A 20,905-nucleotide genomic window follows, 5' to 3' on the forward strand; every position below is an offset into this window, starting at 1 on the left:
TATATATATATATATATATATATATATTTTTTTTTTTTTTTTTTTAAACTGAAACAGATTTTTTCCCCCTCTTTGCACTCAGGCATTGGACTAGCAGATGAAAAGTTGTGGAGTTACACTCTACCAAACCTGATTCAGAAACCTGTGTTAAATGATCCCTTGAGATCTAGTGTCACCCCATGTGGTTACAGACAATAGACTATGAGGAATGGGAGACAGTTGCAATACCAAATTCAATCTTAAAGCAGACTTTTAAAGTAATCGCCAATTAAGGACCAAGTCCCACTCAACCTAAATCAATGGTTTAATTTGTGGCAGTGTGATAACTTATACTAAGTAAATAAGATGTGGTCTACTTTTACCTAATGGCATAAGCAAGACTGAAAATATCTTTAAACTTGCAGAGTTTATATTCACAGACACTCCTCAACTGACTATTGTTATTTAAATCTTTTAATTAATTGTTAGATTCCTAGGGAGAATGTTAGTAGATACCAACATACATTTCTAAAAGGTTACCCGTTCTTAAACTAATACAGAAAAAATATTTATGACTTAATAAGGTTTTTCTACCCATCTTTAGCCATGACATCTGCTCTTACAACCTAAAGAATCACTTGATTTACATGTTGTTGTTGACTACTTTCTTTCCAAAATAAAGATGACACAAAATATGATTGTTCCACATGATGGCACATGTCAAGAACCTAGGTTGTCACTTCAGAGTTTTGTTCAGTTCTTTCCATTGCACAAGCCTAGACTGTTAGGGCTAAAACAGGTTGCAGGCAATGTGGAGCTGCTGAGGGATGAATTAGTGTTGAGAAGTACCTATATCTCCAAGGATCCACCCTCTGTGCAAGCTGTTGACAAAGCACATTGGTGCCTGAGAAGCTGACATCAGGAAGTCGCTCACAGCCAAATTCATTATAAAGTAGTTTTGGGGCGTCCTCAGCTTCTTGTTGCTTAAAAACAGATGAGAAACACATGACTTTAAATAGACTAAATGAACGATCAGTAAGTTCATAGCTTTACTCTGTATATTCATTTACTATGAATATACCAAGAAGGTGTAATGTTGAACTGCTAGTCCCTCAAAGTGAAACTGTTTTCCTTGCATGGAGAAGTAAAAGCCATGATACCTAGAGTTTGAACTCAGGACTTTTCATAGTGCGAGGCACAAAAAGAGGCATCTTTGCACATTCTGTTGAGTGTAGGAAGCAAAGAGGACTTCATACATAGCTTTATTCTTGGAAACTGCATGCAGCAATTCTCAATAGCTTGAAATGAATCTTCTTTTCTCTGAATGTCTTCTTCAGCCTATCAATTGAGGCCTCTCATGTGCTTCTGAAATACCAATATTTGCAACTAGCAGGAATTCCTTTCCTCTTATTAATAAAAGAATACTGAGAAATTAAGATAGTTGCAGAAGTGTTGAGATGACTAATAAAGTCACGGCTTTCATAACTCTGCAACAACTGGGTGGGAAGGGTGCAGAACTCACATCTTTGCAGGTGTTCATCTGCCTATGGAGATTTTTCTACTTTGACAGCTTAATGCTTTCATTTTGCCAGCTAAAACAAACAAATTTCAAGAAAAATTGAGAGCTTATGCTGCAAAAATCATGAAATGATCTACAGCTGCAAGAAATTCAGTTTTCTCCCTCATATAAGACCCAGTTATCCAAATCAACCATACATGGTTTTTCAGCTTAAACATTTAAGAATAGTAAACTAAAGCTTGATTCATAACCCCGCTGGTGTTTCTGTCATTGTAGACCCACTCTGCATAAAAATGCATAATGACAGCAAACAGTGAGCAAGAAGGATTTGGAAATCTAGCAACACTGTGTGGGGTTGAAGGCAGCTATTTATTCTTTTCATGAGCTTTTTGTGTACTCTAGCTGCAGGACAGTCTAGGCTGGTTGGAAGAGCATCATCTTTCGTTAAATAACCTGCAAACTCTGCAGGGGGAGTAAAGCAACATGCAAGGTAGGGATCGCTGTTTCAAGTAGTAAAAGTATTAAACTTTTCTCTACGTTTTTCGTTAGAAGTATTACTACAACAAGGTTCTGTACATTTGTTTCTTTATTTTCTTACAAACCTTAAAACATGAGTAATTTACGTGGGAGTATATCAGTGATGAGCATGGATGCATGTGGGGTGTATGTCATTGATGACATCAACCTTTGCTTGGATATTTAATCCAAGAGGAAATCAATGCAGAACATCTGCCCACAGGCACAAACAAGCTACAAGGCAAGTCAGATTAACTGTGAAGGAAATACCTGTAAAATGCATAGAGAACCAGGAGGTTCCCTATGATGCCAATCGAGCCAATAACAAGAACACATGTTCCTACAGTGTAAAGAACGTGGTCAGGGATCTCCACCTTGGTCACAGTGTGTGGCTGGGTGGCCATGCTCAAATCCTGGATGGGAGACAGAAGAAAAGGAGAACTGAGCACATTCAAAACACGTATTCCAGGGGACACTTGCTCAGCACATCGAACTGGTAAAGGGAGGCAGAGCACTTGCTTTCAAATCAAATAGACACATCTGTGATGTTATCACATCCCCTGTAAGTCAAGTATCCTTCAAGTAGCCTTCTTTGCTTTGTTTACCACCACAGAACAAAACAAAACACGCACACAAACCTACAACAGCAACAACAGGCAAAACAGACTGGAATAATCTTAAGGGAATTGTTTTGGTGCTGATGTGAAAAAAGGAAAGACAGGCTAACATAAAAAGCGCTAAAGGTAACTGCTACACTTTGGGGTGCAGAACTAGCTGACACAACACAGGAATCAGTTCAAGAAGGAATAGCCCATCATACATTTAATGTTTATTGGAAGACTGCTAAGGTGCCCTGAGAGGTCACAGGTTCTCCCACCTTGGAAGTGATCCTGAGCAATCTGTTCTAGGTGGCCCTGTTTGAACAGATGGGTTGGACCAGATGACCTCCAGAGGTCACTTCCAAACTCAACCACACTGTGGTTTTCTGAAATCCCTCCCTCAGCCTTCACAATTACAAACATTAAAATCCCCCAAATATCCCCAAACTGCCTATGCGCTGACTTACCGTGACGTAAAAACTGGGAAACCGTCATGGGAAAGGCAGGACAGCGGAGGAAAAACACAGCAGCAATAGCAGTGCCTGTGTAAGTGCAAATACATCAAATAGCCTTGACACCTCTTTCACTGCTCTTTATCAACAGCGCATGAAGAAAAACAACCGTCTGTGTATTTTCTGAAACAAATTCAGACTTACCACTGACTGAACACAGCAGCAGGACAGCCTACAGCTAATCCACTCAGCTCTCATTAGTGTTATCAATGAGTGGAGTCCAAATTGCCAGCCTAGTGGCAATTTTTATTTACCAAGTCAGGTAAACAAGCTTCAAGATGAACAGGTTCAAGACAACAAACATTGCCCAGCTGGAGATATTGAAGGGACCATTTGGAAATGGTGAGAAATCTCTGTGGTTTCTACCTTCTAGTTCCCATGATCTCCTACACTGCTTTTTCTCCTTCCTGCCTTTTATTATTCCTCACTTACCTATGAGGCGCATGCACATCAGCTCCTTCCTTGCTCAGCAGCAGTTTTCTAGCCATGGGCATTATTGTGCTAATTGTGTACAATGCTTTCAGCAATAGGGAATGAGATGCATAGCATGTCCTGTGCATTCAGAAAACAATGGGTCTGGAGCAGAAATGGTGAGAACAAAGTCCCTGGTGCTGAAGCAGTTTCTTAAATGCTACAAAAACTACTACTTCAAAGCAGAAGGATGATTTCAGGCTTTCTCAGTGGTCTGGCAGACTCTACCAATAAAAAAAATGAATTCCTCCAAAGTGGCACTGCACCAGAAACATCACCCTTGTTGGAGCAGAAAGTAATCAAAGGAAGCATCTGCTGTTGCTAATCACAATGAGGGGCGTCGTTGACATTCCCAGTGGTTAAGCAGTATGAAAAAATGTCACCCTGTATAGCATTTATTTTAAAAATGCTGTTTAAAGTGTGGGAGTAGGGGCTGGGGGCGAGAGCGAGTAGTGTAAGAGCAAAGAGTACACAGGAAGCTGGCCCAGTGGGGAAACATAATCCTGGCTGTTTGGTGGCACCAAGCACAAGTAGCTTCATGCTTTCAGAAAAGTGCTGTCTGGGCCACTTCAGGGCAAAGCATGCAAAGATCCATGATGAACTCCTCTCCTCTTCCCTCAGATCTAATCTTCTTAACAGAATACATGCATTATATCAAAACCCTGCCTGCCATACACATTATGCTTTACTTCTTCATATGGAAACTCGCTGTTGCAGAAGCTCTTCTGAGAAACCAGCTGCAATATAGTTCACACCCAAAGGTGGCTCTCCTTATCTCTCTCTCCTGAGGAGAAGCCAACTTGAATGCTTTAGCCCCATTTATTCAGCTACTAGTGGTGAGCTGTGTCAAAAGCTGAAAAATGTCACAATTTGTAAACTCAGATGACAGTTTGCTGGCAGTACTGAACAAAACATAAACTATCGATGCTTACAGACTGAAAGGCACTAAATACTGGGGATTTCACAAAGCCTGTGATCTCAGCAAGCCTCTGAAGTGAGGGCTGTTTAGATGAATACAAGCTTTGGAGAAGGTATCTTGCTTTCAGGGAAGGCCATAAAATATCGCAGCTGTTTTTGCTGCTATGTTAACAACAGTGAGAGCAACATTAAGATCTGAATGGGAAGATGACTACTTATTCACTCTGTCAGTGCTTCCTTGATAACAACAGTATGTGGCCGGAATCCAGCTGTACAAATTGTGACAAGCTGATAAAGGCAAAACCACTTATAATACTGTAATATGGATCTAAGAAGATAAATGTACTGATGCGTATGTATACATATATATATTTCTCCAACAGAAAGCCTCAACTTTTTATAATAAGTAGTTCCATTAAACTACTGGAAATTCCTTAAATAAAACAGGCAAAAATGATACAAATGGCTCCAAAGCTAATCAGATAATTTATACCTCATTTTTGTCACATATTTCACCAATTTTGGCAGAATTCAACATAAGAAAAAGATAAGAATATTTAAATCTTTTTGCTTAAGGTTGAGAATTTTTCTCTACTCTGTTGAGTAAATGCTGCTTTTCTAATACAGACCCTTTCTCTGCACAGAATAACTCAATGGGAAAAAAACAACTAGTATCATCAAGGCCTTATGATATTCATAGAAGCCTTTTCTCTTTTCCTACAACCCTATCTCTGAGAAGCTGTTCTTTATGGTAATTTCAATTAACAAGCTAAATATTTGCTAATGTAAATATTTGCTATATTAGAATATGGACTAGAAACATTTTAAAAAAATGAAGCCCTGGTCACACACTGTAATGAGATGCTATTTTTGCTGGTATTCTCAAAAGCTGTTACAGCCCTATATATTTTTCCAGTACTTTTACTTTCTCCTGAATAGTAAGAATAAAATTAAACTATTAAAGAACATTCCAAACTGCTGTGACTCTTCCCAACCCTCAGAAAACCAATGTAGCCATTACAAAATTTTCCACATGACTTAGTAACCAAAACAGCAGCTAAGCACAGCAGGTCATGTTCAGCACTGTCAATGTTGTGGTCTTACCAGGTTTGGTTTATATTATTTCCTTTTAGCACCAACATGACATATGGTCAGTGTCAGCTGGTATGAATGAGCAAAAAAGAAAATAATGGTTTGTATTAGTGGAAGGGTCTCACATTTTAGACTTGGCAAAGCACATATTTTGTATCCATCTCTTGCTGTTGCTTGAATACTCTGTGAGGTTTTACTTCAGGCTGTTCATTTTCATTTTATTAACAGTGACCTTAGACCCTCTGAGCATGCAGTTCGAAAACTTGCAAAAATACATTTAAAAGATGCGCTGCAAGATGCTTCCCCCAGCTTCAGCTTTTCACACTGCTGCGGTGCTGTGTGGCTGCTCTGGATTCAGCACAACTAGTCCAATGAACTATGCTTGTGGGTGCTCTGTATCATCATGGCCACATAAAAAAGGATCAAGAGCCTGTTCTGTATAAGCCAGTCAGGCTCCTTCTCCATAATAACTTGATTTAAGAGATAATAAAGTAAGACATTACATTTTGTTCAGCAAATATATTCACTCTTTAATGGGTGAAGCGAATTTTCAAGGGCTCACATGAGATGTTTTCACCTATCCATTTTTCCCCCAGGTTGGCTTTCCCTTCTGCCTTTGTGGTCTTAAGACTACACTATAATTCCCCTGCTGAAGACACATTCATTTCCTGAGTGCAGATTTTAAAGACACTGTCCATAATGACCTGATTATTTCACACAAAAACAGAAATGTAAACAAGCAGTCCATGAAGAATGCCAGTAATTGCACCAGGGCCAGCTTCTGGCATACTTGCCTATCCTGTGCTCACTTTTTTTGGCTCCTTCTAAATTAATCTTACAATCACTTGCATTTTGACTGTACAAGATGTTGGACCTGACAACTCGCATAAATCACAATGTGGCCATACCCTTATATGCGATGTGACTACAACATCAAAAAGCTGTCACCTACGTGGCTGTTTAGAGGGCTTTCTTGGCAGGGAAACTAACAGATCTGCAAGCAAATAGAGGATAAACAATTAACAGCTGTCCCTCAAGTAGCTGGCAAAGGAAGCAGGCACCAGACATAAAAATAAACTCAGTCTATTTCTCCCTAAATAAATATGGAAAACTTAACAGATGAGTAAAGTTCTTCTACGAGAGCTTTTGTAATTTGTTTTTTAGTGATAAAACAATGTCCAAATAATTACAGCCATCTGTTTCTGCCTCCCAGCTGGGGAGATTAATAAAGATTGTAATGCAGAAGGCAATAAATTTGGTTAAAATGGGAAGGAAAGGGCAGGTCTGATTCAATGGATAGGGGTAGGAAATAATAGATCAAATTCAGAAACACTGATGTGATTGGCATTACATGGATAAGAGTACATAAAGCCTTAGTTACGCTCTGATTTCTGTCATGGATACAAGCTCATCTTGTAGAGATGATTTACAGTAAAATGAGCTTAAGTAAGGGATTGCTTACATAGAGGATTAATGTGCACTAACAAGAGAGTGAATTAACAGCGTAGCAGCTTCTCTGTGCTCATCTGCTGCACAGACTCACAGAGCAGAACACAGTTTTACTGTACAAAACAAAACAACAACAAACTCATGTTTATGCAGGCAGAACTTGAAAATTTAAAGGAAAATACAAAACAATATTTAGGCATAATAGGATAGGAGCCATCCCCATGTCAGTCTGCACTTGGTTTTGAGGCAGTTTGTTGAACAAAAACAGCTACCAGGTAATACTTGCCAGGTCCCTTGTAATTTCACTGCGTTTCCATGTAAGGAGCTATTTCAGTATGAAGAACCACCTTGTTTGAAATGATTACAAAATCTGGGGCTTAATGAATATATTGTATGTATGAACTCTTGAATGAGCAAATAGAAGATAGTTGCTATGTAGTAACTCTACTAGAGCCAGTGATGAACAGATCCTTCATGAATATTAAATAATTATGGGAAATAATAATAATTATAACATTAATAACACTATCATATAAATAGCTTTAATTACTAACAAATAATTTAAAAAATAACCCACAACTTTTCTTGTTCTGTTTAACTGTACTGCAACTACAACACCACAGAGTAAATAGGGATTAATTTGGCATGCAGAGTCGAATCAAACCACACACATCCACAAGTGGAAAAGTCCCACTATCCACTTATAGGAACTAAAAGTTCCTATCAGTCGCTGGGCAACACTTTTCTTCCACAATTTGTTCCAATCGGTTTACATGCCAACATCAGGAGCACTCAAACACGTTGATAGCGCACATTTGATCAAGGCAACAATTGGTTTAACAAGCTGAACTGTGAATGTGATGCATCTCATCCAAAAGTGACAAACAAGGATAGGAACTGCCAGTGCCTTGTACAACAGGACAGCTAGCAGAGGCAGTTGAGCACTAGAAATCAGACATCTGGTCCATAGCTAGGCCAGTGTTCATCCCAACTGAGGTTGTAAGTTTGCACTGGCAAGTAACAAGCACATTTTTTTTCACTGCTTTAAACCAAGTACCAATAGCCAACCCTCAAGGCAACATTTTTTTTTTTTCTCCACAGCCTAGAAGGCTCAAAGATACCAAAGGCACATTTTCTGAGAATAATTCTGTTCCAGTACAACTGTGGGTTTATAACCAAGAAAGTTATTATTAACCAGTTCTTCAGAAAATTTTCCCCCACAGAAATCTACATTCTATTTAAACACATACAAATCTAACCTGAGAGTGCAAAACCTGAAAGAATCAAGCTCAACCATGACTTAAGCATTTCTGAAGATCAAGGAAGTAAAAGCCTATCGCCAGAGGCTGTGAACACTCAGTTGAGCTGGGTGAAGTCCATCTTCCCCTTCCCACCTCCTACAGACTTGCACGCTGGCACAGCCAGCTGCTTAATGTGAACCTTGGGACTCTCACCATATTGTCCTCTTGGACACCTTCAAAATGTTCTTGTTGCTATGCTCAAAAACACCCCAAATAACAAGAGCCCAGGGAGACAGCAGACTGAACAAATCTAATCAATGTTAGTACTGCATCAAAATTATCTGAACTATCACAGTTCAATGCATGCTTGTTTGGTCCATGAGGGAATGAATGACTGCTAGCATAGGGTAAGAGCAAGGCAGTAGGTGGAAAATTCAGGATTTTTTTTTTGAGAGTTAAAGTGTGCTGAAAAAAAGCCAGTGTTGCTAAAGTAAGATATCAGAGTTGTTCTCTAATATAAGAATGTTTGCAGTCTTCAGGGAGAAATCATTTATACACAACAGCAGTAGCATATAAATGCTGGGGGATGCTCACATGCTACTCATTTTAACATGAGCATGCAAAGAACTGTCTTTGTCAATCTACACAAGTTAGCACTGCATTTTGAAATTATAATCTCTGACAGTGGATATAACATCCTGCTCTGAGGTTTCGAAGAGCTTGAATGCATACTTCTGCATTTTATTAAAAACAAACAATTAAACAAAACAAAACCCACAGAACAAAAAAAAAAACCAAAAAAAAAAAAACACTCTTCCTTACTGTTGAAAACCCACAGTGAATCCTTCACCAGCCACCTCTGGTTTTATATATTTCCTCTAGATACCAGTAGTCTTTTCATTGCACTGATCAGCTTCTCTGGGAGGCCTGCTCAGCTGCTGCCAGGGCATCTGTGTGAGAGCTGCTCTGTGAAGTGGATCCTGCAATTTAAAGGAGATGACATGGAAACACGCTTATTTTTAAGTTCCTGAAATAAATAAATCAAATAAATAAGTAAATCAAGAACTGATATCAGTGTTTCAAAGAGTAATTTCAAACTGAAAATGGCTCCTAATAAAAGTATTAAGGCAAGAAGTTGATGACTCAGTAAAAGTCCATATATTCTTTCTGATGCTACTTTTAAAAATACATATTACCAATATTTTACCTCAATATGCCTGTTTGCTCTGCTGCTGGATTAGCAGATATGCTCTGTATTTTTTATTCCATAACTGATGATGTAGTGTGCATGGTGAATGATGAAGGAAGCTTAATGATAGCAGTCAGAACATCTCTTCTAGCTACATTTCAGTTATTCTTTACTTGCACTTTTTACCAGCTGAGTGTAAAGAGCTGCAATTTTACCAAAGAATCTGCTCTCTACATTTCCTGATTGTTCTGATGCAGGAAATATTGTTTACTGAAGTTCTGAAACCGCAGACATCCTTCACCAACTAGGTAAATTTCCAACAAATTTTTTTGGTCATGGCAAGTAGGATGGCTGGGCAGTTTAAAGTAAACCCCCAGCATTCTGATGCCATTTGCATCACTTCTTCATCAAAGTTTGGGTATATGAAAACTGCTAAAATGGGTCTAACCAGAGGTCTAACAGCTCCCGTATCTTACAACTGACAGCATCTGGCAGCAGATGCTCAGGGAAAGAACATTGGAGATACAGCACGTGCACACCGATCTGCTAAATTCAAGCACACTTGTGATATTCTTATGAACTCTGCAGCATTTGTTTCCTGTTTGGATCAAAGGAATACCTAATCATTATAAGCTGAGAATTATTCCCATCCAATATCTGCTTGCTTCCATTTGCTTGACAGGTTGCAGCTGGCAGAATTTTCAGTGAGATTGGTGAAGCACTGAAACAGAGGCTGCACAATCTTCATCCACAAGACAATTTCAAAACATTAAAGCTATCCCTCCTTGTAGCTAGAGGTAGGACTTGACTATGACACTTCCAACCTAAAATATTCCAGCATGCCACGAATGCAACTGTGAGGTTGCAAAACATACAACTAAAAAATATGTCATTAAGGCGTAAGAAAAATTGAATATAATTTCTATTACTTAAGGACAGGTATTCCATCTCAGTAAACTGAAAGCCTTTCTATCTACCTTCGTATATTTTCACAGGAGCTGAGGACAGACAACAACAAAAAACAAACAAACAAACAAATAAGCCTATAAAGTTTTTTTCCCTAGGTGCTGTAGACTAGCTTTAATAGTTATGAAATCTGTACAGGGACCATACTCCTGGATAGGAAGACTGCAGTGCTCTGCTTCATTTGTAGCGGTTTCTCCTACTGTGGCTCTATGTCCTGCATGAAAAGACAGGTTTTTAGGCACTTCACACCTATTGATTGCACTGGTGGCTACTCTTCTCTTGTGCTGTTGAAAATACATGGTGTTTATTTGCGCTGTCAGATACCTCAGTATCACTGAAAATCTGGTTTTGTAATATTTTATAATTCATTTCCTAGTCTAAAAAATTTCCACTAGATACTCTAAATACTATGTCTACAATAGTAAACCACCACAGATAACAAAGATGACTGGGAAGAGAAGTAAATAAATAGGTGAGATATATTCAAAGCAACCCATGCAATCAGAACTTCTATCTCCACAAAGAGAGACATTCACTGCCAAATGAATGCAGATTCTACAATCTGACAGTAGCACAACCTCCCCTAGCTCCCAAAAACATAGTAAAACAAACCCTCAACCACAATCATTGCTCTTCTAGTCACCTGGCAGGTAAATCTGTAAATAATATAATGTCTAGATCCTCCCTTAGTAGAACCTGCCTCTTTAGCATTGCTAAGGGAACAAACTTACTTAGAAAGACCAAGTTTGATTGACAAATCTATATAAGATTAGCAAGCTGTTACAGTACTGAAGATGTATTTCAGAGGAAGATTTAAACAGCAGTGACAAACTGATAAGAAACTGCAATATGAACATAATTAAAGAGCAATTATAGCAACACCAAAGGACTCCTGGTCCTTTATTATCTACAGTATTTTATAAAAAATACTTAAATAATGAAGTGTGCTTTGGCATGTTTGGCACGAATAGGTACGTACATTAAAAGTGACTTCTGTACCTCAAAATATCCTTAATTATCTCCTGACAGTGCTCATCTTGGAGGAAACAACATCTCACATGAAAGTAAGCTCCTTTAGCTTGATCTGGAGAAACATTGGGACAACAATGTGGTTGTTTTAATGTGATCTCTCATTTTAATTACAATTACAAGAACTATCTTTTCCTCTGAATGACTTCCACGGACTGCTTCAAGGCCCTAAAAAAAAACAACGAAATAATTAGCACATCTATGTTGGGATGCATCATCTTACATCTACCAGATCATCTTACAGCTACCAGAAGAGAGAAGCTCAGCACAAAGCCAGCTTCCTTCTCTGATTTTAAAGGAAAGTGTCATCTTACAAAAGAAAAAGATCATAAGCCAGTTAGGTTCAACTAATCATTTTTACTACATCAAGTTGGAAAGCCATGGAAGCCCCCACTTCTTTTTTTAATTTGGGGTGGTGTGGGACATGCCTCTTGCCTCTTATCTCAGACAGAAACTGTTCCTTCTGAACCTTTCCTTTTTAATAAGCATATAATCAAGCTGGTGAAGTAAAATGCACAAGAAAATTTCCCAAAACAAACTAAGAAGTCTAGCAACGTATTGCTCATCCCTCATGTCACATTCAAGCCCATGCTGCACCCTTCTCAGCCCACCCAACTGCAGAAAAACAATTTATTTCTGTTTATTTCAGAAAAGTATTTTATTTCTGTTAGTTTTGCTGTGATTAAATGTTGTGATAACCACCTGATCACAACAAACACTGAGCTAATAGCAGCACTGAAAAGCAATTTCCCAGCCTTTATCATTGAATATTATATTATTCCATTTCAAATGGACTACCCATAGGTCTCAAAGCATTACCCAGGACACAATCACACTGCAGCCTCATGCTCTCTCTGTTGAGGAAGGACTACAAATACACAACTGGCAGTCCTCTAGCATTTGGGACAACCTGCCTTTCCTCATCAGCTACTTTAGGAATAACTGGCTGGTACTTACCTGCTCAGCGTTACTAGAGTTTTCCCAAGCAACAGCATTAATGCAGGGGCTCTCTGGTGCTCTTGCCTTCACCTCTAACCTTCATCTGCTAATTCTCAGTCTTCTGTGCAATGATCTTACTGGAATGCAATAAATCAAGGGTCCTTTTATGCCAGCGAAAGGATGGTAAAGCCAACATTCTATGTTCCTAAACCATATTCACTTTCTTCTCTAGTAATAATTCCTCTATAATGGTGAAGGTTTAGCCAGCTCCATTATTTGAATATTAGCAGAAGATTCAGTAAAGAAAGCATAGCAGAACTTATCAGGTAAGTGCAATTTGCCAATCACAAGGGTCATTGAATGCAGAAGACTCAGTAGAAATTCTTTGCCCTCTTTATAATTCAAAAACAAATAAATTTCTCTCTTGCATGAGATTAAATTCTTTTTCAGGCATTGCTAGCTTATTAGGGCACAAAGAAAGCGTGCTCACTGGTACTTCTTCCCCCATTGCTCTATCAGCTTCAGCTGTTTAAGTTGTGTGCATCACCATCCAATTAACATGGTCTTTATTTCATCTGCCCAGAAATTTCTCTGGCAGCACAGCTGTGGTAATGGCAGTCTGCAACTTTTCACATGAATCAGGCATATCTCCTCACCCAGCACTCATGTCTTCTGGTCTTCATCGTCCACTAAATTCATTTGCTTCTCACAGCTTCTCTTATATTTACATGGTAAACATCAGAAAGGTCCATCTACCTGTTTATGGAGCTTTCTATTAGGGTACATCAACATTTTGCAATAATTTTTTAGTGCACAACCATTTTGTGCAAGTCAGCCTGCCAGCCATCCCTCAGCTGCACTGCAAGTGACTTCTTCACTCTAACACAGTACTAAGTTTTTTTCTTTTTCAGGGATGAAAGAGCTTGGCCTGTATTGCAACTCCATGTTTTCTTGTTATGTTTGTGTAACTTTGAGAAACTCTTGGTTACATTGATACCAAAGGCTGAATCACCTCATTAGTAGTGTTGCTTTGTTATGCTCTTGTGGTTCAGGAATGTTGTCAGCCTCATTAGATCGCCTACAATATTATGCAAAGACATATTTGTATACTTAGCCCAGTCTGGCATTTGCAATGAATTCTGCTTGATATTCTGCTTGGCCCAGAACTGGTCAGGCAAACCATCTTTCAGCGGGCACCCTTTCCCTGTGGGCTGGCACCCCAGCACACTGGGATACCTTGTGGGGGATAATTTGCAACCTCTGAAATTCCTAAAAGCAAGGCTGGAAAACAACATCAAACCACTTCGTGCCCCTACTGAGGAATATTTGTTCATACACATGTTTTTGCATGGCTAAGATAATGGCAAGAGAAAATAACAAAGAACATGAACTAGTTCAAGATGCAGAGCATATAATGACAGGAAACAAACTTGGGCTTCTTAGCAAACTTTAGAGATAGTTTAACTGAAAACACAACCCTCTCAGCCATCATAGTACAGATGTTATTAAAAAAAAGAAAAAATCAAATAGAAAAGAATAGCTTCAGCAGCACCAGAGTGTATTCAGTGCATTTAAATGATTTGATATGGAATTTTAAGTTACATGCTCATACTCCTGTTTCCTTGCCCCTTATTTATCTGTCTAGATGTCACCTACACTTCAGAGGCTCTACAGAAGCTGTCCCCAACTTCTTTATTTCTGATTTATCCCAGGACAATGACCTGTTGCAATGAGATGACATCCACAGCTTCCAAAGCTGGAGTTTCTCCCATCTCATTGCCAAACTCTTCCTTTCCGACTTCTAAAACTTGTCTGTGTGACAACTGTTGATAGAAAATGAAGCAAATATTCTTGGTAGACTTCTTTGAATGCCAGGGCATGAAGTTAAGCACAGGCAAATTAACAAAGATTTAGTAGGAAATCTTTCATCTCTAATGTCAACACGTTTTATTGTAAAGCTATAAGGTCAGGGATATACAAGACAGAGGGGCATAAGGACAGTGGCACATAAATTCCTCATATGTGGGTTGCTGATGCATCACAGTTTTCTGCATCATAACTAATTTTCAATGCACAAGCAAATCCTCTTTTCTTTATGAATGTTTTCAAATAATCCTTGCTAAACACAAACAACTGACAAACCTTCCTACAGCAGGCCGTTTAGGTCACTTTACATTAATCAGTTTCACAAAAGGATAACAACTCTGAAATCTGCTTTAGTATTTCATTCAGTATTTCTCTTTTCATTATAGTTTTCTGAGCATTAGTGACCAGGTCACAATAAGGTTTAATCAACTAGATCTTGATGATGCAACACATCCCAGTCACCTGCTACATCCTCCCCTGCTCAGCCAGTGTTTTTTCCATCAACCAAAACTACAAATCCACGCTAAAAATCTAGACACAACAATACAAAGAAATTAATTTTCCTTTGGGGAGATCTGGCTCAGCTGCACAAAAACACAATCAGAATTCATTAAATCAAAACAACTTCAATGAGATATTTTTCTTCTTTTAAAGGACAAACAATTCACTCAAAGAACTCCTTAGAAAACAAAGCAGAAGAGAGGCTCCCTTCCCTTCTCCCTGCCCAGCTCCCACTTTCTGAAGCCTTCCTCCCGGCACATACATTTTGGGTTCAGACGAAAGCATCTCCCTTCCCTCCTCCGCGTGGCTGCTCCGCACAGGACCGCCAAGCTTGCAGCTCGTCCTGCGGAGCATCCACAACCCCGGCATTTAAAAAGCCACTGGGCGACCAGCCCTCCTCTGTTCCCTGCCTGACAGCTCCGCCAGCATATCGAACTGGAGCACTGACCCCCAGCAAACCACCCATCCCATTATTCAGCCTGACCGGCCCCTCTGCAACCCTTACGAGTGCAAAAAAAAAAAAAAAAAAAAAAAAAAAAAAAAAAAAAAAAGTCTTAAAAAAAAAAGGAGAAAAAAAAAGGCAAACATTTTTTTTTTCTTTTTTTTTTCCTCTTTTTATTTTTTTGCATCTCCAGGACATTCCAGCCAGCAGCTTCTGTCTCAGCCCAGCCCGATGCTCACCCCCGGGGCTCAGCATCCTCCCTCCCCGTACCTGCTCCCCACGGTCCTGGGTGGGCAGCCAGCAGCAGAGGGCGGCGTCTGAGATTTCCCTCACAGCTGCTGATGCCCGTAGCCTCTTATGCTTTCGCTGCCAGGAGCCTGGCTCTGCCTTCCCTGTGACCTCCCCCCCCTTTAGGTGGCTAGAAGCAGCAGCTGGCCCCCCCGCTCCCCCCTTCATCCCCAAAATCAGCTCACACTCCCTCCTCGCCTACTCCAGGCTCCATCCCTGCAACCCACAGAGCCACGCAGCAGGGCAAGGGTAGCTCTGTGACACTGCACGCATGGACAGCCACACGCTAAGCCCACAGCTGGCTTTTTTCTGGGCTGTTGAGCAACACGGACTGGGTGTCAAGTGTAGCTGCTGCCCTGCAGTCACTGAAATTTCATCTTCAGGCATACAGCTCAGCATTCAAGTACCAACACGTTGCCTGACCTGGGGATGCTTGAGTAACCACAAAAAATAAAGGGGACAGCACTGAGCGTGCTCTAGGAATTTCTTACCTCACAGTACCTCACTGGTGTTACATTCGTAAAGCTGAGATCTTCAGGGGCTCTGCAAAGTGATGAAAAGTCAAAGGATGAGGTGGCAGACATTCTCTTCAAGAGCCCCTTTTTCTTACATGTTGTTTTGGACAGAAAGGCATCACAAATAGGTTTCAATCACTATATGTTTTTTTCAACAATGTATCAACTATTTTCAATATATATGGTTTGAATGGTCACCTTTTAAAACAAGTGAATGAAGGGGATTTCTGAGACTGTGATCTTTGTCTGGAGGAAAAGGGCTCAAAAGAAACAAATGGAACTTCCCCTAAATAGATATGAGGATGGAGCCAGCTTTATATAGCTTTCCAGCTTTATATAGCTTTTTTGAATTTCAATTCAGGATTTTACTACCGATAATGATAAGTATTTCCATAAATATGAGGATTGTTTCAGCCAGCATGGCTTTATACAAAGCTTAAATTTCTCATCTCAGATGCTTCTGGTAATCCTGATGCTCAACAGCCCAGTTTCCTAACAGGAGGTAGAAAGTAAACAGTGTATTGAGTGAAGAACTTCCATGTGCAACAAGAAAACAATACAGTCTCTAAAAGATTCAGGGACTCTAAGCAACTATCAGAAACTTAGAAGGATTCCAGCACTCAGAGAAAACAACTGTGAGCGTAAGCATATAATGTGTGCTTACACACTCATGAATATACAGTATATTATATATACTGTATATATAATATATCCTTCAGTTGCTTTGCTAGTCTATACTCTGTTTTGTCTATTTCAATATAAACTGGCATACCTATATATTAGCACCCAACACTTAGAAGAACCATTAGAGCCTACCACACAATTGCATACTTAATCACTCAAAAAAAAATCCCAGAGTTGATTTGTACCATTAAGTTCTCTCCTTCTTATAAATCTGTTTCGTAATACACCCTTTAATTATATTTTCATATACTTTTTTCCTGATTTGCCTTTTTTATTCAACTTTAAGTGATTCCAAAAAAAAAATCAAAATATTTTGTTTCCTTCTTGCTGCATAAGTTGTAAACCAAATTTAATCAGATGAGCTTTAGCACATCTTTGTGCCCAGAACACAAACTGCAACTTTTAAACACTTATTTTTTTGCCATAGTGAGGTGTGTCTGTAAATTAGCCTGGATGCCTATGGACTCTGATATACCTATTAGATTTGTCAGGTATGAGGAAAGAAAAGGAAGTGGTAGAGCAGGATGCTTAAGAGGTAGTTTAATAACAACCAGTATCATTAGCTCTTTGACTGATTCTTTTAAAGATGATGAATATTCAGCTACAGACACAAAACTTACAAGTATGGCCAATGTGTATATATAAACAATCCAGAAATGCTAGAGAATACAGAAGCATTGCCTAAATTGGATGCCTAGATTTTAAAATAAAGTTCACTTTGGCATTCAATATCCCAAAGATATGAGGTATATGTTACAATAAAATTAGTATTATGTCAGAACAGAAACAAAATACCATGTATTTCAATTAAAAAATAAAAACAACAACAAAAAACAAACAGTAAAAGTGCATATAATATACAGTTTCGCGTTGTATTATAAAAGCCAAAATTAAGGTATCATTGTCATATGTAAATTTCTCTACATTGGTACTGTATGTTGATCATTTTTCCATTACTTGTTGGAGCACCCTTTTTCCATTCAATTATTTGATTTGACAGGTTTTACTCCTTCCTCTGAAGATGCCAATAAAAACAAATATTAGCTGCTGTCTTTCACAGGCAGTTGTTTCTTGTCACCCTGATGCTTTATTTTTCAGGTCCACCTGTTGACATGATCTCTGTGATCTACTGATCATAGACAGGTTTGAAAGAAAAATACAGCTCTTTACATTGTTTTTTATGCTCCATGTAAATTCACCAAACAACACATACTTTAGACATCCTAACAGCTACACAGTATTTTTTTTTCCTTGCTCACTGTGTCTATTACCTTAATGATGTGATCCGTTAGGTTATCTTTTTTCCTTTAAAAATATTACGTTAATGTTCTAGACATATCATGAGGTACAAAGATTGAGTATCTTGCAACTTTTTTCCATAGAAGTTGGCTTTCAGAAAAAAATGTATGTAGTTCCAGAAGTACTATATAATGTCTCTGCAGTTTCAGAATCTACTTAGATTCATGATTTCTTAACTGAGGATATATTTTTACCACTAGTGTGCTTTAAGTATCCTTTAAAGTGACAAAAGCCAAAAAGAATTTTTCAGCCCTCTAACATCCACAGGTGGGTTTCCTTTATTCTTACACAAATATGGAAATGACATCCCATGAAATGATGAGAGGTGTTAAATTGTTTAATCGACCTTTCTGGGGAACAGCTCACTCTGCTCATGCTGTTGTTCATTCCTATTGGAGCTGTAACTTCTCTGAGATCAGGCCTCTACACACAATACATTGCAGAGCTGGACTCGAAACGAACCCTTTTTTGTGCAAGATATTCTACTTAAAGTTAGGAATTGGATACAAAGAGAGACTTAAATGCCAACTAAAGCAAAAATTTTCAAGCTTCAGCTTTGTTTAGACTGACAGGGTTTTGACTGATGGTTTGAGTTGGCTCCATGAATGACAGCATTTAGGTACAACTAAGCCTCAAGCCAGCGGTTCACTGAGCTGCTGTCTCAGTATCTCTCTTTCATGCACTCACAGAAAGTCTTGAAGAACAAATCCTGATATTTCATCAGTTTGTAATTAATCCCAGGTCATGGGGAGATATAGTAAAGCAAGCAAGTACAACCAGAAAATTTGGACTCACAAAGTACTGTGAAGTGCATTTGCATGCTTAAACTCAGCAAGAGTTTCTGTGAAAAGAACTGAAATTGCGTTGAAATTAGGAATAGAAGACTGAAAGCTCAAGTAACTAAAGAAGTAAGTAAGGTCAGAAATTGTTAAATGCCTAACAGAGGTCAGAAGAATGTCCTGTGTGATTGATGATGTTGATATCCTAGGGTAAAAGACTAATTAATAGTAGTTCCATAATGGAACATGAAGAAACTAACCAGAGTGCAGGAACTAACCAGAGTGCAAAATACAGGAAAAAAAAAGTGTATATATATATATATATATATTTTTTTTTTTTAAGGAAAATGGGACAGTCATTTAGAATGAACAATAGCACTTTAATCCCAAATGGTGAATTTAACGAATTGAGAAACATTACCTACCATACATCAAAATCATTTTTTCTGTCAATTACAGAATCCCTGCTGGAGCAAAAAGCAGCATCTGTTTAACAGGTTAGATCTGTTGTGACACACACCACATCTAACTAAGGCTACAGGGAGAGTATAATTGTCAACAGCTGGAATGGGTGCTGAAACTTGGATTGAGCAGCTGTTGGGGAGAGCGTGTTAGGATTTCTCCAGTTACCATTAGTGATGAAGGCTTTATCACAAATCTTGCAGACCTGCCATGCCTGGGGCGAGCATTCTCACGAGCCAGCTCCGCAGGGCACCCGCCTTGATACGAGGTGCCTTCACAGCTCGTATCCCCTCACACTGCAAGGTTTGAGTGTTATATCCACCAGACAGGGAGGGAGCAGAGGTTGACTGTAAACATCCAGGCATAAGACAGGCCCAGTGGTCAATCAAGAGGTGCTGCCTCTTCAACAGTCATCTTTGAGCTGAGCCTGCACCAAGGTCATCTTTCTTTCACTGCAGCCAAAACATAGGCTACACAGTGAGGTTCAAAGGCATCTCACATCAAAGAAACGATTCACAAGTGCTGCTTCCTAGGGCACGTGGGACTGACAACACAATGCCTGACCTCTGAAACCCATGATCACTAGCAATACAGGGCAGCTAATGCCTTTTAGGGAATTATGGATGTACTCATGGCCACTGATGTTGTGATCATTGAGGAGTGCAAACAATGTGAGCAGAGCTTGACTATTAAAAAAAAAAAAACTGGCAGAAGAAGAGAGTGCAATGAAGGGGAACTGCATGGCCACTGAATCGGTGTATTCTAACTTTAAAAGGAAAAGAAACCATCTAAAGTCATTTCCAGTTTTGTTGTTGGGGCCAGGGAAAGGCAATGCTGTCAAAAACCAACAGCTAATTTGCAGTCATGTGTTGATATCTGGATAGCAGAAAGGCATGTTTCAAAATGTGTTTTGTGCTCCAGGATAAGGAATAATTAAATATGAAGTGGGAAAACAGTCATATGCCAATGAGCAAAATGGATTAATTCAGCAGCCCTTATTTGCTAAGGATGAATCTTCTAGTGGTTTAAAATAGCTACAGGTTGATTAGGGAATTCATTTTGGGATTGCTATAAACAACAGTGCAAGCACTCCAAGTCATCCTACCGAGATTCTGACAACTTTAAAAAGTCCAACTTATTTCGCATGACACCTGAAATGTTTTAATTGCAAAGGAAAACAAATAATTTTTCTCATTTTCATTGAGAAACATTTTATGATACCAGTGTTTTCCAAAGGACAAACATTCTGTTTTCTGATTAACTCACAAGTTTTCCTCTGGCCCAATTCAGTCAAAATGTTTTCTCTAACAACTTATGGAAAAACCCTAAAAGTCACAGATTTTTCTGTCAAAGTCAAGGCGGTGACAGCACACAGACATTTTTTTTTGTTCCACTGTTATCTTCTATACTGAAGTTTTCCATTTCTGGTCAAAGGTGACTTGTTTCTATAAATGGAAACAACAGAAACATTTTCACACTTTAAGTGCTTTAAAACAAAACCCTTTTGCGTAAAAAGCAGTCCCAGAGAATTTCATCCTGGGAGGTTAATGCATCAGAGTCCTGTGTCAGTGTTGACAAGGGCTCTTGATAATGAGGTTAAAATAAAGAAAAACAAACTTCATATTGTTTCCCTAATTCAAACATGGTTTC

At 38.9% G+C, this 20,905-nt stretch overlaps 1 protein-coding gene across 12 annotated transcripts in view; it reads right to left on the reverse strand.

The window, feature by feature from the left end:
- LOC101798268 (melanopsin) overlaps nucleotides 1–16,129 on the reverse strand; it is a 35,149-nt gene extending 19,020 nt beyond the window's left edge. For 3 of the 12 annotated variants that reach the window (XR_011808870.1, XM_072037030.1, XM_013104103.4), the window contains exons 1-6: nucleotides 12,438–12,937; nucleotides 11,451–11,648; nucleotides 9,119–9,276; nucleotides 3,081–3,155; nucleotides 2,285–2,427; nucleotides 829–962 (exon numbers count right to left, since the gene is read on the reverse strand). Coding sequence is in view for 11 of the 12 variants with exons in the window: in XM_072037030.1 (XP_071893131.1) it covers nucleotides 829–962; nucleotides 2,285–2,418 (268 nt within the window). In the remaining variant the exon portion in view is untranslated. Of the gene's footprint in view, nucleotides 1–828; nucleotides 963–2,284; nucleotides 2,428–3,080; nucleotides 3,156–9,118; nucleotides 9,277–11,430; nucleotides 11,649–12,437; nucleotides 12,938–15,048; nucleotides 15,122–15,498; nucleotides 15,617–16,007 lie in introns of those variants that run through there. The other 9 variants (XM_021275620.4, XM_072037024.1, XM_072037025.1 and 6 more) reach the window with 9 other exon arrangements.
- Nucleotides 16,130–20,905: the final 4,776 nt, after the last annotated feature.

This window comes from Anas platyrhynchos, chromosome 4, assembly GCF_047663525.1.
Source record: "Anas platyrhynchos isolate ZD024472 breed Pekin duck chromosome 4, IASCAAS_PekinDuck_T2T, whole genome shotgun sequence".
In the NCBI taxonomy this organism is placed as follows: domain Eukaryota; kingdom Metazoa; phylum Chordata; class Aves; order Anseriformes; family Anatidae; genus Anas; species Anas platyrhynchos.